At 44.3% G+C, this 17251-nt stretch overlaps 1 protein-coding gene across 3 annotated transcripts in view; it reads left to right on the top strand.

Moving 5' to 3' along the window:
- The window catches only part of SRRT (serrate, RNA effector molecule), a 125974-nt gene that overhangs the window by 47033 nt on the left and 61690 nt on the right, over positions 1–17251 (top strand). For all 3 annotated transcript variants that reach the window (XM_086946135.1, XM_086946133.1, XM_086946134.1), the window contains exons 7-10: positions 603–763; positions 9506–9613; positions 11604–11745; positions 12630–12895. In XM_086946135.1, coding sequence (XP_086802261.1) covers positions 603–763; positions 9506–9613; positions 11604–11745; positions 12630–12895 — 677 coding nt within the window. The remainder of the gene's footprint in view (positions 1–602; positions 764–9505; positions 9614–11603; positions 11746–12629; positions 12896–17251) is intronic.

Here is a 17251-nt window from a genome sequence, read left to right as displayed (position 1 = left end):
ATTTTAGTGCAGTAGATTTACAGACACCATCTTGCCTCCCCAATGCAAACGTATGTGTTGGATGTTTTCTTAATTAATGCATCCATTCATAATGCATCTATACGCATTTACTGTGAAAAACACAATTTGATATGCAGTCTGTCTTGGTGCACAGAGGATTCACAAGTTAATTCAAGACCAAAACCTTCATAGGAAGAAAAAACTTGCAAACATTCATGCTCCTACTAGATGGCAGGAGTACGCAGAGCTTGTAAATCACCACAAGCTTATCAACCAATAGTTATAGCATAAGCCACATTCTCCTTCTAAAAGGCAACTGGACCAGGTCTGGGGGGGGACTAACCAAATGCGCACCCTATTTACTGTTCTGGACCAGATAAACCTGCTTGGTTTTAAGAATACCCAAACAGTTACAGGCAGCTTAAAATATTGTGGCACCCCCACAAGAAAGGAGAGTGGAGACCAAAAAGCTCTTTGCTGCCTTTGGGATTAAAAGCTGTGCGGAAGAGTTTCTGCTCTCCAGGCCTGCATTTTCTCTGCCTCATGAGCTGCTGCTGTTAAAATATTCATGCTGGTATAATTTGATATTTTCTTTTTCCCAGCTGTGATCAAAATGGAAGGAGGAACAGATCATGATCTCAAAATCCTGGAGATCGAGGAAGAGGAGGAAAAGCAGAAAGCCAAACGGGCCTTGGAGGAGGCAAAGCCTGTGGAGAATGACAAGAAGGCGTCTGACAAAGAAGAGGAGAAGGAGACTAAAAAGGTAAGCGCAGTCAGCGGTCTGTCTGAACCGACTGTGGCTACTTCATGAAGATGGCCATGGCCTCTCTATTCTCTGTAGCTTGATGTCTGTGTTCCATCATTCGAATGTCGCATTGAACCAGCAATATCCCTCTAATCACCCCAGCTGAGGGATATGGCACTCTGACTCCTTTGGGCGTTCATCGTTGAAGCTTCATAAAAATAAATAATTATCTCTACTTGGTATTGATGAAGCCTGTGTTTGCTGCCCTAATTTAACATTGTGCCTTTTGCTGTGATTATTAATGATGTTAAGGTTTCTAAAAGTACCAGACATTTCTAGGAAACAGAGTTGGCAGTGAAACAGTTATTTTCTTTATCTCGTTCCTGATTACTCACAATTTTGTACCTTAACACTTTTTCATTGATTGCTGTTTTAATTTGTGCAGTATTGGTACCACCTTTATAGGTCTCGCCTGCGTTCCAGCGCATGCGCTGCTTCGCCTTGGCGAGAACTATTGTTGTTGCTTTTGTGTCCGGCTAATCTGGAAGCGGGGTTAGTGCCCTGTCGCCATTAGGCCCCGCCCACCCTGACTGCATATTTTGCTTGCCTTGCTCGGGCTTTTCATGAAGCATTCTAGGCGTTTGTTGGTGTCCGCCCTCTTTATTAGGCCCCGCCCACATTGCTCGCGCCTTTCAGGAAGCATTCTTAGCGTTCGTTATATGCATTTTTGGTACCGTATCTCGGCGTTCTGTGGCTAAATGCTTCTTTTTAGTGATAACCATCACTTTGCTGTACTTGCACTCTATATTACATGGTTTGCCTGCCTTATGTTATCCTGCAGAAACCCTTGCTTTGTCGGGACATGCGTAACGCCCCTTCTAAACAGTCGGAGCAGTAACCATAGGTGAATCTTGACAGTCTGAGATTTAATGCACATTTGCGTGTTTTTAATCTATTGATTTTTTTTAAAAGGTGTGCACGCGTGTGTGCATGTATGTACACTGTGTGCTCACCACGTGTTCTCCATAGGGCAGTAAAGATCCTGCTCCGTTAACACACCTACATTTATTAAAAAGAGCCCCCTTTCAGTGCACAGAACTAACTATGTGCGCACAATTTGACACTGCCTGTATTTGTCCGTATAGTTTGGTCCCCGCCTCTTATGAACAGTCGGAGTAGAAACCATTGGTGAATGTTGACCATCTGTGATGATTTGAATGCACATTTGTGTGTTTTTAAGGTAACCTGCATTTAAACGTACATGACAACAGGGCCTTTGCGAGCTGCCACACAGAAATGAAATGAAATTGGGTTTTGTAAAGCGCACTTCTACCCTGAGGCATCGTAGCGCTACAGAGAACATACAGAACAGTACTCGTTTGTATATACAAGGAATTTTATTATTTTAATGTCCCTCGGGTGGTACTGTACCTTTTGTACCTTTCTATGCAACAAAGTAGACACCTTACGCACAGCTCGTTTACGTATTCCAACGTACATACTTCCACAGGATACAGACATCCCACCCATCACTTTGTTTGCCGTCTGCCACATTTGTGCTGGACATATTTATGCAAGCCTCATGCTTACAACACTAAAACATATACTACACTATACCTAATTTACACAAACTCATACCAATTTTACTACACACTAGCTACAAATGATACTACAACACAACAACAAATACATTTTTCCTACCCTAGCTGATGCTACATATAATATTGCACAGGCTAATATTCAATTCGAAACTCACCCTGCATACTACTGCTACATAAACTTATTGCCACTAACACTAAAGACTATGGTATGATACACAGACTTGCTCCACAGATGCATACAAAACTATCTTTAGCTAACACATTCAGTACACAAAACAGCAAACATCCAGCAAAATATAAACAATGCCAAAATCTCTAACTCTAACTAATGCAAGACCTGTTGCATTGCAAATGCTCGTTAGTTTGGCTAAAGCTTCCATATGCTCAAAGTAGAAGGATTTATCGTTGATATTTTTGTCCCAACATATACATCATTATTTTCCTTGTGAGTGGCAAATTGAATTTAGGCTTCCCATGTTGAATTTAGACTCCCATGTTTGGTTCCAGAACACCCCTGTAATCAATACCTGCTATAATGTACGATTGAAATAACTCTAACCATTCCGTTCGAGGCATGTGGGCTGCTGAATTCATATCTGTGCATAGATCGCCGCCTAGTGTTGGGTCCGGATGATTGCACATTGTTGTCTTGGAAGAGTCTTCGAAGTATCACAAGATAGGTGGCTCCTCCCCTGGACTACAGTGCGCATGGGCATCCTCTCCATCCTCAGATTGTTTTTTTCCGCTATTGGGTTCGGATGTATATTTAACTCCAGTTCGGAATCGATAAACTTTATATTTGGCCAAAAGGCCTTTTAGTTATCGTCGGTATTGTCTTTGCGATCGGTGCCCAGTACTTGTTCCAGCTCTATCCTCGAGCCGGACGTCAAGAAGAGCCGCATGGCTTTTCAGCACTAAAGGCCCGGTCGACGCCAGAGGCCTTATCGAAGATCCATTATGGAACGGAGCCCGTTCAAGAGATGTCCCGTTTGCAACTCCAAGTATCCTCACATCGATGTCCACGCGGTGTGCAACAAGTGCCTGTCTCCGGATCACGATGAAGCCAGCTGTATGGCTTGTTCTCGGTTCAACTCCAAGAAGACGATTCGCCTTCGACGCGCAGCGCGAAAGGAGGCCCAGCAGACGGCACCTGACCCGGTGAACATCTTCGATGCCGAGGAAGATGAGGGAGTTTAGCAGGAAGTTCAAGAGAACCTGTCTGATCCTGCATCGGAGAGACTCCAGTTACGACACAGATGTGGAAATGGTCGATAATGAAGATGTCGTCGACTAGGTAGGAGACGACGATGAGGCCTTGGGGGCCGTGGAAGATAGCTCGAGCGAGGAGCTAGGCCCAACCGTTGGGACGGGGCCGAGGCTAAAACACTCTATAAGAATGAGGCCGAGGGATCGCCACTTGGCCTTACCCGAGATCAAACGCATAGTTCTACAGCCTCGCCTCACGGCCTGGCTACGGACATTTCCAACGAGCCATCGGTTGAACGATCGAAATCGAAACCAAAACCATCAGCGTCTATAAAACCGAAAGCACCGGAAACTAAATCGAAGCCGAAAGTACGCATTACTTTGGTCGGATCGAAAACTTCTGAACCATCGGCACCGACGAAACAGAAGAGTGTTATTGACCCGGGGAGGTCGTTAAAAGGTGTCGAGCCGAAGGCCGGGGTACCGAAGAAAATGGTCAAGGACATCGACCCGAAGAAGTCGGCGCCGAAGGCCATAGACACAAACAAGGAGCTCGAAACCCAGAACGTTCTCGATCCTAAATGTCGACTCGACAAGGCTAAGGGCAGTAAAGACCTCGAGTCCACGACTAGCAGTGGCTCTAAAGACCCCGGCGAGTCAACACAGCCATCCGCCTCTTTTTCGAAGCAGGTGTCAGACTCGCTGCAACGCATTAAAGAGAAGGCTATTGCTGTCGAACCGAAGGCCACTCCACCCCCGAAGCCAGTCAGTAAACCTCCAAAGTCGTCGGCACAGATTATGTTCACACTTTCGCCGACAGTGGTACCCAAGGCGTTCGCCCCTAAGACGGGCGTCTGAGCGGCCAAAAAGGTGTCCATGGGGCCAAAGCCTACAACTATGGAAGGGGACACCAAGCATCAACAGACTCTGCAGGAAGATCAGTCGAGGCAATTCATCGACACTGAGACTGGTAGACTTTCCATTTTCAAGCGAAAGATCGCCCCAGAACAGCCTATGGAGTCATATAAAATTCCATTGAAGAGGGATTCTGCTACGTCACCTCTTCTTTTTGAACCTATACAACCACATGGACAAGACTCTGCTCCTATTTCACCCACACATTCAGATGTGGATGTCGGGGATGGTGACCATGAGGATTACAGTTATCCTGTAGACACTGATCCAGAAGATCCCACTGAATCCTGGACAGACGCTGTCGACCCAGGGGATCCTCAAACTGCCCCGGACAGTCCTGTCTATGCTATTAAAACCTCTCCTACAGAAGACACGGCTGCGTTTAATGCACTTATTGAGAGGGCAGCAAAAAATCATGATGTCCAGCTCCATGCTGACCCTATTGAAGAGGACTTTTTGTTTGACACCTTCTCAACCTCAGAACTGTCAAGACTCTACCCATGCTAAAAGGTGTCCTGAAACATGCTGGAGACATCTTTAAGGAGACCACAAGGGCACGGGTAGTAAACCCCAGAATTGAAAAAAAAATACAAACCAGCACCTGTGGACCCTACGTATATCAAGGGACAGTTGCCGTTGGACTCTCTGGTTGGTCTTAATACGCTGAAACAAGGCTATACACTATATTTAAAAGCTACTGCAGAACGAACAGTAAAAATAAGTTCTATTCGCCCTTGTATCCGCTCTGATGACTGTGTGATGAGAGGAAATTGCCGAGGTCTTCCAAGTAAGCAGTCCGTGTGGGAACAGAAACCAACGAAGGGCGACACCCCCACTATCTGGTGAACATTGGTACTGCACCCAGTCTTTGCACTGGAAGGAGAAACTGATGAACCTTCTTTACTGACAGGAGATTCCTGTATAGCGGACAGGAATTGTGGACAGCGTACACCTCAGAACACTGTGACACTTGGAGTCTAAGAACGAACCACCGGTCACCAGATTAGCACAGATTTGCTGGTAATACCTCTGACAAACCTCCAAGCTGCCAGGATCTGGCGAGGGGATCCAGGTCAGTCGCGCTCGGGGACAGGAGTGCGGCGTACCTTCCCTCACGGTGCTCCGTTATTTATTCTTCCACTGCCGCCAAAGCATCACTCATTCAACGATAGATGAGGGTCCCACAAAGTCTCAGGATCATAACCACCTGATGAATCCTGCATCAACTGGTTTGGAGAAATATTCAAAGGGGAGATCGTCACAACTGCCCCCCTATGCAGTATACGTCGCCAGTGTTAAAATTCAAGGATGACGAGGCAGGAGTCTTTTGATGCGACTTTATTAACCATCCTCGTCTCCAACAACTGCTTCACTCTCAACGTTCTAAGGTGAGCTCTCACAGGTGATATCAAAGGGGAGGGTGAGACGGGGGTGGTTGGGACATACCATTTTGAGCAAACTACAACAGTTCACTGAACCCAATTCATAGGCTACTCGCGAACTCAACAGCTGCTTATACACCTACTTGAATATATTTGTGTTTTTTTTCCCCACTTCAAAATAATTTTTTATCTGAAATAAACATCTGCCACCTTTCAGGCAATGGTTGGACACAAACAGGCTGCTTTTCATTAGTGAGGAAATCCAAATCCTCACATGGTCATTAGCCAATTTTAACATCATCATTAACTTAATTTACGATCATGAACCTCTGATTTTTCCTTAATTAACCCCAGACTAGGCATTACATTTCTAGGCGTCCTCTTCACCACAGAGTTGAAAAACAGGAAATGCAAATGAAACTGGTCATCCAAACGTACCTAGATTAAACTGTGCTTCTAAATGTAAGGATTTTGCAAGAGGAAAATCATGTGGACAACAGTCTGAACCAAAATAAACTGCAGACCTAAAAGCTACCTTAAACCAGCATTGGAAATGCAATAGGTCTCGCATTAGAAAAGTTGGAGTTATTGGTATTGTAAATGACATATGTTATTTATTTGTTGGTTTTTAAAATTGCTAAATTGATGGCTTTGTCATTTACAATGCCAATAGTTATAACTTTTGCGAATGTGACACCTATAGCATTTGGAATGCAACATGTTTTGTATTTACGTGACTTAGATGGCAGCTCTTGTCGTTAGGCCACATCTCTAGAGAGCAGGAGAGTGCAGCAGGGGAGGGAAGCACAGCAATGCAATAGGTCTTGCATTAGGAAAGTTTGAGCTATTGGTATTGTAAAGGACACATTTTTTATTTATGTGCTTGTTTTGAAAATAGCGAATTAATAGCTTTGTTATTTACAATGCCAATAGTTGAGGGTGAGGTGTTGAGTGTGAGTGAGGGTGAGGTGTTGAGGGTGAGTGAGGCTGAGTGAGGGGGAGGGGTTGAGGGGGAGGGGTTGAGGGTGAGGGAGGGTGAGGGTTTGAGGGTGGGTGAGGGTGAGGGGTTGAGGGTGAGTGAGGGTGAGTGTGGCTGAGGGGTTGAGGGTGAGTGTGGCTGAGGGGTTGAGGGTGAGTGAGGGTGGCCCTCACTCAACCTTGATTCTGAAGTTAGCCCCATATGGTAGTTTAGGTTATTATATTATTTTAAAGCACAGCAAAGCAAACTGTGGTAAGCCTGGATGGGCATTTACTAATAACAATAAGAAACTTTCCAAACGCAATATAAATGCAGTACATTACGAAATACAGATAAATAGATAAAAACGCAATCTTACCCAAAACCACTTCACAAACTTTAAAAACATTAATATCTATTATGAACTCCATCCTCACCCAGTAACTGTCTCCCTTATCACACCCAGAAGGAAAAGCTGCGTCTCTTTCAAATGGAGTTCGGACTTCAGTCTAACGAAATTGAAAGAAAAATAAAGAAAGACGAAAATAAAGGAACGTTAGAGCTGTTTCAAAGTCTTTTCACAACTTCGCCCCAGCAAATGCATCTTTAAGGCAGTGCAGGTTCAGTGAAGCTGCGTTCACAGAGGGCATGTACCAAACCGCAAGCGAGTGGTTTCAAATCATGGTTTTGTCATAAGAGCGGGAATAAAAATGTGTTTTCAGAAATCTGAAAGTAAACACAAAACGTTTGATGTAGTGGCTGATTGAGCACAAATGTAGTTTGACATCATTATAATAATACTATTACAATACTGATTAATTGTGGATTGTTTATATGTCCAAAGTTTATTGTAACTTCATTCACCTTAAAGTTTGTTAGGTTGAATCTCGCATAAAAGACTCCTTTTGCTGCATTGAATCTGTTCGAAGTTCACATGTGCCTCACGCGACACGTGCGACACACGTGTATTATAGTGCCTCAAAATGATTTTCTCAATGTATTGAAATTTTAGCTGTAAAACGTTAACAGTTGTGACAGCAGTTAATGATTAACTACGTCATATTGTGACGCTATTGCTTTGGACAATTGTGATATGTGCACTGATCATGTAACTATCTGTTATTCATTTGTGCTCGTTCATTGGCCGTGTCTGTGGCTTGCGAGGTTGATAATGAGAATTTACTGAAGTTGAATGGAGCCACTGATTTGGGGGTTTGCAAGGGAGCTTCACTTTGGACTCTGTTGCTTCTCGGTTGAGACTCTATTCAGGTGTAAGCTGCGGGTGGTGGTGGTGGGCGAGCCAGAGCAGGTGAGTAGCTGTGCCACCACAGGGTCAAAGATGCATGTTTGAGCAGGTCTCACTCTGGCAGTCTTGGTCCAGACCTTATTTAATGCGTGTAATTGACAGTGCATTGACACTCACCGCTGCCTTTTTGGATTGCAGGGATCTGAAGCCAGAGAATAGGAGGAGAGTAGGGGAGCTGTGGGCAGGGGGGAGGAGAAATGCGACGCGACATGGCAGGCAGGGGAGGGGGCGGAGCGGGGGTGTGGGAGGAGTGCGGGAACAGACGGTGAGGGGAGGAGAGTAGGAGGAGGCGAGTAGGGGAGGCACGGCCTAGCGGCCGTGCAATCAAGAAGTGAGGGGGCGGGAGAGTAGGCAAGGCAGGCGGCTAGGGGCATGTGCACGCGCTTTTAAGCTCAATGCGCATGCGCATTGAGCTTAAAAGTCACGGGCACTGCAAGGAATCGCCACGATTCCTTGCAAGTTGGATAAAGAGTGGATAAGCCACCATAGTCTCGCTTGCTCGATGCGCATCGACAGGCGAGACCTAAAAATGTAGTCCTCAGATGGAACTGCTCTATCCCACCATATGTCTCCCACTCACTACACACTGTGTCCAACCATGATGCCTGTAGTTTAACGTTCCTCTCCTTAAAGTTTTTGACCTTTTGAACTACTTAGTCCTTCTAGAATGGCGCTACTATGATTACTGAGTCACTCTCAAAAAGTTTCAGCACAGTCTCAGTCCAGCTGCTCATCTTGGAAATAGCATGACCCTGCACTCCAGATACCACCTGTTTCACTGCTTCTCCAAATATTTTTTTATTTTTCTATAATGTATGTAGCAATCTGTGTTTACCCTGTGAATGTGATGCTAACTTAACTAGGCTGTCTTTATATCTACACTTCAACAGAAATAATCATGTTGCCTATTTGTGTCTATGTAATCATTACAGCTGTTAGTTTTTTTTATGTACAGTGCAATGCTACACACAGGCACCTGTTCAGTAATGAATATACCAGAACATTGCAGTTGAGGGGTTCAAGGAGGCCCAAATTCTCCCAGGCGCTTTCATTGTGGAGATTCTCTACAGGCCTAAAATGCTAATCGCAAAGGACAAACCTGTAGTACTGGCAACACAGAATGATTTTTAAGGCTTTACAGGACACCCACGTTTCGATGCATGTTAGCCTTGCTGGCCTTGCCTGGGGAACACTTATACCTTCCAGGGGTGAAGGAAAGCTCAGAACTTGCTCCATCCCACATAATTAACACTTTAGTGGGAAAGAAACATTTAGAGCAAACTCTTAAAAAATGGTTCTTTGCGAGACAAAAAAAACCTTTAAGCGTGAATCTGCTTCTAGCTTTTGCAAGCAGTCTTTACTTCATCCTTGAATATTCTCTCCAATCTGAAGGGAGAAAACAGCGAGACGCCTGCAACTGAGGAGAAAGTCAAAAAATCGTCTGATGCGGAGGAAGAGAAACCAGTGATAAAGGAAGAGGTGGATAAGGAGCCGAAGAAGGTAATTTGTTTGTCTGTGGGTAAAGGACTTATGAAATAGTTCTGAGAAAGTTGGATGATGGAGGTTGAGAAGTTAGAAAGCTTGATGGTGACTCAATTGATGGAAATAAGTGAGGAGTGAGTTTGTTTGGTGTGATGTTTTTTGGGCATGAAAGGGAGGTTACTTTGGAAATTCAAGGGTCGGCCGTGTGAGAGCTGACTCAGTAGGCGTATAATTAATGCTCAGCCATTGACTTGGCACCACTTAACATCTTGCTGTGAAAGAGCTCCATGCCACGCCTCTAAGTAAATTCGAGGCACTTTCTCTTTGTAGTGGTCTGCCACCCCTTTTTATTTTTTACTGCATATTTGATCTCCCACATTAGTTCTCTGCTGTAGGCTAGTTTCTGTCTGGCGCCTTGCCTCTCTATTTTAGTAAGCAATAGACCATTTCAGGGAATTGTGTATGGGGCCGAGCATTGAATATTTTTCTCTTTGCAGCAGCTGGTCATCTGTTCTCTAAGTGAATGGTTTCAGTGACCCTCAGCTGGAAGACTGGTGCCTAATTCTGAAAGCAGCCAGAAATGCTGTCCCCATATTTGGAAGTGCAGTTTTCAAAACTCAATGTTTTTGACTGATATTTTAAGTCGTAGGAAATTGCCCAAGGGCCCACATTCCAAGAGGTTCCCTGGGTAACAACCTTCTGTCTACTTGATTTCTATCTATTCCATTTCTCTATCACAAACTCTCTCCCTCTGCCTACTATTACCTTCAACTGTGTCTCCCAAAATCAGTGTCATCTTAATGATTTTTGGTGAACCAGGCAAGACCTATTTAAACAGTTTTTGTATAATTGTGTTAAAATGTAATATCATTTAGCATTGCGTGGAATCAGTTGGGCTTGAAATGTGTAATAAAATTCAAAATTGTTCTGCGCAGTAGGCCCCAAAATAGTTACGATGACACTGGTTTTTGATTCTCTTTTGCAATAGTGGCATAGGAAGGTTAAGCTCCAGAATCCCCAATATTGTCTCTCCCTGTGCTGCATTTGACATCTTCTGTTCAAAGAAGGCCAAGGCGTTGGACATAAAGTATGCCAGGGATGGCTCTTGATGTCGACCTCTGCCAGTGATATTATTATTAGTAGTGATGTTCATGGGAGCACGATGATAGTCTAATTAATTAGCTTTTAATATGTCAAAGGCCCCTGATTCGTAAAGGAACAGTTTGGAGCTGAGAAGACTTCTTGGAGCATGTCGTATCAGTATAAACCATCAAATTATATATTTAGTTCCAGGGCAAAAACGATACAGAGTCCGAATTCTCATGATAGAATAAATAAAGCTGTATCACAATTTTAGTCTTATGTAGTACAAAATTTTAATATTTTGATGCATGATTAACTGGCATCATAGCATTGCACATGGCACAATTGGGCTGGACTAATGTTAGCAGTACAAAATTCAGTTCAAATTTCCTCTTGTTAATTTGTAAACTTTGTTCCCACCGGTTTAATAAGATTGTGCCTAAATGATCCACCAGATTTTGTTGTGTGCAGACTATTATGTGATCCATTCTATACTCTAACTTTATCTAGTTAGGGTGATACAGGATTAGGCCCTAATTACACCACAGATGGTGTTCTTGACCTTGTGACAGCTAATCTGCTTGGCGGTGATCCTTCAGGAGCCTGTGACTATAAGGTACCCCTTCATATCAGACCAATCACCAGTGCCTCCTCACATTTCCCCAAAGTCAATCCACATAGTCTACCATTTGCAAATCCCATTTGAGATACAGTGAGGGAAAGTGTTGCACGTGTATCTAAGGTTGGGGATTCAAACTTGGGACCTTCATCACAAAGTTCAGATGACTTTATTTCTTCTGTTGAAAATCTTGATACTCTCATGGGTTTGTGTGGATTTAGGTCTAAAATCTCTTTCAGAGATGCTGGTCTGAGAGTTGTCTGCATGTTTCCTTTACTAATCCCTCTCGCCTTTTTCCACACAAAGACCACGCCAAAGAAGGTCAAGAAATCAAAGAAAAGGAAGAGGAAACGCAGTGGAGATGACAGCGATGAAGATGACTGCAGCGCTTCAGAGTCTGATTCCGAATCGGAGGGAGGGCGAGTGGAGGAGAAGGTGGTGGTGAAAGGTGAGAGTGGGTCTGTTATTTGGTGGGCTTCACGGAGTCTTGCTCACAAAATTCACATGCATGTTGGAGACATGTGACTGAGGGTCCTGGTTAGGTTATTGAATCTTCACACTCCACCTGTTTTGGTTAATCGATGTCCACACTCCACCTGGTTCCCAGGATTTCTAATCCAGGACGTTCACTTAAGAACAGTTGATCTATGGAGTAAGATGCCAGGGGTTTGTAAAAGAGCCCTCTAGTAAAAAATGGTTGTCCCGCGTGACCTGTTGCGTGCCACCGTGCTGGTAGATGTTCCAGCTTTACACCATGTCTGACCATTGAGCACCTTGCATGGTGATCCTGAATTTGAGTGCCTTCAATTCTATTTAAGCATCTAAATCAGGGGTCTCCAAACCGGTCCTGGAGGGCCGGATCCATGCCAGATTTTTTGGATATCCCCATTGAGATACATGTAGTAATTTTAAAAATCTGGCATGGATCCGGCCCTCCAGGACCGGTTTGGAGACCCCTGATCTAAATAAACATTCCTCTGGAATACTGGCAAGTGCTATTCGATACACCTGTAGTTATTTTCCTGGAAACTAACTTGTTGGTGTCTAAGAATGTCGAGGAACAAAAGCTCAGACATAATGCAAGCAGGAAAAGCTTATTTACATAAGGTCACACATTGTGCTAAAGAGCGACTCATTTCAGGCTCATTTGCTGCACTTGCTTTAGATTACGGTTTGACTTTGCTGTTGGTTTATATACTGTTTGCTTTATAGTGATTGGTCACTCTTCCATGTAAAGTATTCCTGCGCTGGATGGCTCTGCTAGGCAGCGCAGCGCCTCTGTTTCCTCTTAGGCATTTTACCCAATTACTTTGCTTCTATTTCGTAATTTAGAAGAGGTGAAAGAGATCAAGGAGGAAGAGAAACCGAAGCCCAAAGAAGAACCAGAAAAAGAGAAGGAGGCTGAGAAAAAAGAGAATGGCAAAGAGGACTCTGACAAAGAGAAAGAAAAGAAAGAAACGGATGAGAAGCCGGTCGAGAAAGAGAAAGAGAAGGAGAAGGAGAAGGAGGATGAGGTCAAGCCCCGGCCCTTGCACCGAACCTGCTCGCTCTTCATGAGGAACATTGCTCCGAACATATCTAGGGCAGAGATTGTTGCGGTAAGCCAGCTTCTCTTGTTAGGGCAGAATGAAAGCTTCTGGGATGGAGGGGTAGGACATGCAGCTGCTTGTTTTTCCCAGAGCTGCTGCCTTTTTAGAGTCTTCTTCCTCACCTGATACTTTGGCATGTCTAAATGCGGATTATCTCCCTTTAGTTATTTTAGTCATTCTGTGTCCTTTTTGTCTTTGGTGGCCCAATGGTTCAAACAGTGCTCTTGTCTTTCCGCAGTCTATCATTTACACTCCGAAAAGGCAGTCTTGTGTCTGCTGGACAGTATTCAGTGACAAACTTCTGTCCTCAGTTGTCCTTATCAGTCCTATTCCATAGGTCAAGCACTGACTTGTCTCCGGTAAACCTCCATTTACTGTAAACCTATGCAGATCTGTGACAACCCTCCCTGGCCCGTGTACGCATGCGTAATGCTTCTTTTTTTTTATATCAGTCCTCCTGCGGACATAAACAGTCTGGTCACCATTCCATTTTTTGGTGATGCCTCTTTTACCATCATCAGGCTAGCCACCTTTTCAACCTTCTGAGTTTTGTATTCCAAATGACTCCCGCTATGGTTACAAAAGCAGTTTAGTGTGTCCCCACAAGTCCAATTTTCTAAATGTTGATTCACAGAAACATGCTTGGCTTCCCCATACTCCATATCTAGAGCACCTGTTTTCAATCTGGTTTTTGTTTGCAATGCTTAATTATGTCTGCCATTATTCTGCTCCATTAGGAAAAAAAGGATATAAGTGAAGATTTTTTTCACTTCAATCCCCTCTTTCACATCTCTTCCCAAGACTTTCCCAGCCTCCCACAATTGTTCCACACCTCTGAAACCATGAGGTCATGTCCACTGAGTTCAGTCAGGACTGAGTCACTCACGGTCTGCTTAAGAGAGTAGGCAAGTAAGCTTTTTCTCTTTGTGGGTGGTCCTGCCCTTAAAGCGCCATTGAAAGCCCCTCCCCTCCCTCCTTTGTGGCCTCAAACACTTTCCCACTGTCTGAGAAATAGTGTTGATCAGTGGTCTTGCCTGCTAACCAGGTTTCCTGTCCACCATTGATGAGGTTCCTGTGCCATGCTTGACATATTCTGACTCTGGCTTTTTAGCCAGTAATCTATTTAAAACATTATTTAATTTTGCTTACGATTTTAAAATTTTGTACGTAAAGCCAGGATTGACGGAATGTTAAATTTCATGGGCTTGCTCGAACGTTATGTGAATTTAGCAAACCTAGCTAAGGGAGAAAAAAAGTCCTCTGCATGAAAGCCACACAGCAGGTAATTATTTTCTCTCTTGAATGGGATGAAGTTTATAGATTTGTGGTTTAAATATATTCAGCCATCCACCTTGAAAACCTCTATTCACGATTTCTTAAATATTGAATAGGTGATTCGCTTTAGTAGCGAATCCACCCCGTTTTGAAATTAGTTTACTGTCTTCCATCAGGAAATGGTCTCTTAACACTGCCCTGTCCCGTTCTTTTAACTGTAATCCAGTGCAGAGCCACTGGAATTGGGCAGCAGGAGAGGGCCAATTATGCGGCATGGTTGTGTAAATAAGGCGTCAAGAAAAGGTAAAATAGCAACGTAATTCAGCACATTTTCTGATGAGATTGCTTCATTATTTTGTACTTTTTACACTTAACACTGCCTGGGAATTGGGTGCACCTCCCTAGTACCAGTTTAACACCCAAATATAGCCATAAGCAACAGAAAGGGGACCAGTCAACCTTTGCAAAGGGACTTTGACTGCGCAGCAAAACATGTTGCAGAGTATTTAATAACTTTTGGACAGTTTGAACTAGAAACTCAATTAGTTTGCGGAGGTAAAATCTGCAGATTATCCAGTGGATCATGGATTATGTCGCAAATCTATAATCATGTGAAAATCGCTGCAGCTGCGCAATCACCCAATTCCAGTGGTCCTGATCAGTGCTGGTGTATTACTTTTTTGGAATTGCCTGATAAGTACAATTGAAATAACCAGAACCTAAACATTTTGACGCGTCTGCTGGGCCTCTATAAGGGCCGATACATTTCATTGAGTATTTGCCCTCTGCGGCCAGCATGTCCTCTTGGAAGGAGGTATTGCTGACCCATTTGGGATCCTTTGCAACTCAAGTTGAATCGCAGCGGGGGAAGCAGCCACCGGGAAGCCAGACGCCCAGGGAGGCAAAACGCTCTGGGGAGGTCTGCATTGAGACCCAGGTGCCGTGAGGGGAACGGCAGGAAAGAACGAACTTTGTGCCAGCAACCCGACCGCCGCGAGGGCAAGGGACTACATCCCCCAGGTGCCCCGGAAGTCGGGTGACGTCAGCGGAGCGCCCGGAGGCGCGGGAGAAAAGCAGGAGAACCTCTCGCACCGCGAGTCGCGCGCGGGAGCGGCCGGGTTAAGGCGGGACCATCTAAGGCCATCATAGGCCAGAGGAGGCCGGGACGGGCCATCCCCCCTGGCCGTTCCTTTGAAATAGGTAAGACTTCTTGTGCTAAGTCTTTCAAATCCCTTTAGGTGCCTGCTGCTACTGTCAACATGTCTTGTAAAGGGGCCAAGAAACTGCATACTGGGTTTAGTGATCGGGCCAAGGGGTCAATGGTACAATACCTAATACATACTGCACCGTCCACTGTTCAACAACCAGTAAGATTAGCACAAGATCAATTGTTTATCGACCGTCCCAATAATGACATTACTCCCCCTCAGCCTCAGTCTATCGTCGCCTCTCCAAACTTATCCTTCTTGGGGGAACTTAACAGCTTATGCCATACCAAATATGCGGCCGTTAAGTCGACATCAGAGCACACCAACGCCTCCTTTTGTCCTACAGCCATTTCAAGCCCCCACCTCAGTCCTTTATGCTCACCCTATGGAAACCGCTTGGATACTCCTCTCGGCCCACCAGAATTAAGTAACATGAACCCAATAATGTCTTTCCAGGACCCCTCCGGTGAAAGGAATCATGCTGCGGACAAACATATAGGCACTCATGCTAAGGAGATATCGTTTGCCCACTCAATCACACCAACACTCTTGGCCCAGATACAGACTATGATCAATGCCGCAATACACCCGCTAATCGAAAAAATAAAGGACCTCGGGGTCCGGATCACGGCAATGGAGGAAAAGATCCAGACAAACTCTCTCCCCCAAAATAACGTGGCAGACCCCAATCTATCAGTCTCCACGTAATACTGTTAAGCCTTCAACAACTTCAAAAAATAGAGTATCCCAACCCCAACGGACAAGCGCAGGTACGCCAACTAAATCTAGCAGGAAAGCCCCCATCAAAACAAAAACAATACCTAGCTGTTCCTCTACAACGAGGCTGAATAATGCTAAAATTCCACCGAAAACGCCACCCCCCATGATACGGAACATGCAAAGGAAAACTAACCACATCCATCTACCACCGGAGGCTGCTCCGTTCGTGGGTGTCCTGTCTGGGGTGCCGGAACTCCCAAAGGGTAAATCTGAAAGCGAACAGGAGCTGAGAAATAAGACACTATTTTGGCTAACAAAAAATAGACCCCTACCCCCATACATTGATGGTAGAATAAAATGTGTTAGAAGGGTGGGATGGTTAGGCCCGCTCCGAAAAGAGAGATCTGGTGATCTGGTGCTAATAAAGTTCATTAATAACAATGTTGTCCCTTACCTCCAATCTTGGAAACCACAGATAGGAGACGGACCTATACACACCTGGGGTTTATCCGATTTTTATCCTAGAGAAGCACTACACCCTCATACAAGATCATCGCCGAGATTAACTTTTGGTTGGGCCAATACACCTCCGAGGTGAAGGGCTTTTAATATACAGACCCTCTCTGGTCACTCCATTGATTCGCTACCTGACTTTTTAAAAAACAAAAAAAGTTTTTTATTTTATGTGACATGATTTGAAATGAACTGAATTAATCTGATTTGTAATTGTGTATATATTTTGCAATGTGCTTTTATGATTTTATATTTAAATCGAATAAAGCTAAAGTTACTTACTTACTTACTCAAGTTGAATCTAAATGGAGCATTTGTTTGGCTTTTGGGCTTGGGAGGTGCAGGGTCTAGCCGTGCAGCTGGATTGCATTGCACAGTTAAGGAACAATGCCTTTGTGTTATGGTATCCAACGCTCTGTTTCTTTGTGCAGTAATACGACACTGTCCTACAGTTTTCTGTTCTCTCCTCCTCTGGCAGTTTGCAGCATTTTTTACATTGTTTTATTTTAGTTAACTCAATGTAAAAGATTTAGAATTATTTCTCTCATTCTGGTTTTGTTCACATGAGCAGAAGCAAGGTATTTCCCTGTATTCAGCGTCCTGGCTGGTCTCTGGGCTTTTTTATGGTTTTAAACGTAGGTTGAAACAT

Source organism: Lissotriton vulgaris, chromosome 12, assembly GCF_964263255.1.
Source record: "Lissotriton vulgaris chromosome 12, aLisVul1.2, whole genome shotgun sequence".
Classification (NCBI taxonomy): Eukaryota; Metazoa; Chordata; class Amphibia; order Caudata; family Salamandridae; genus Lissotriton; species Lissotriton vulgaris.
This window is presented reverse-complemented; position numbering and strand designations above follow the sequence as displayed.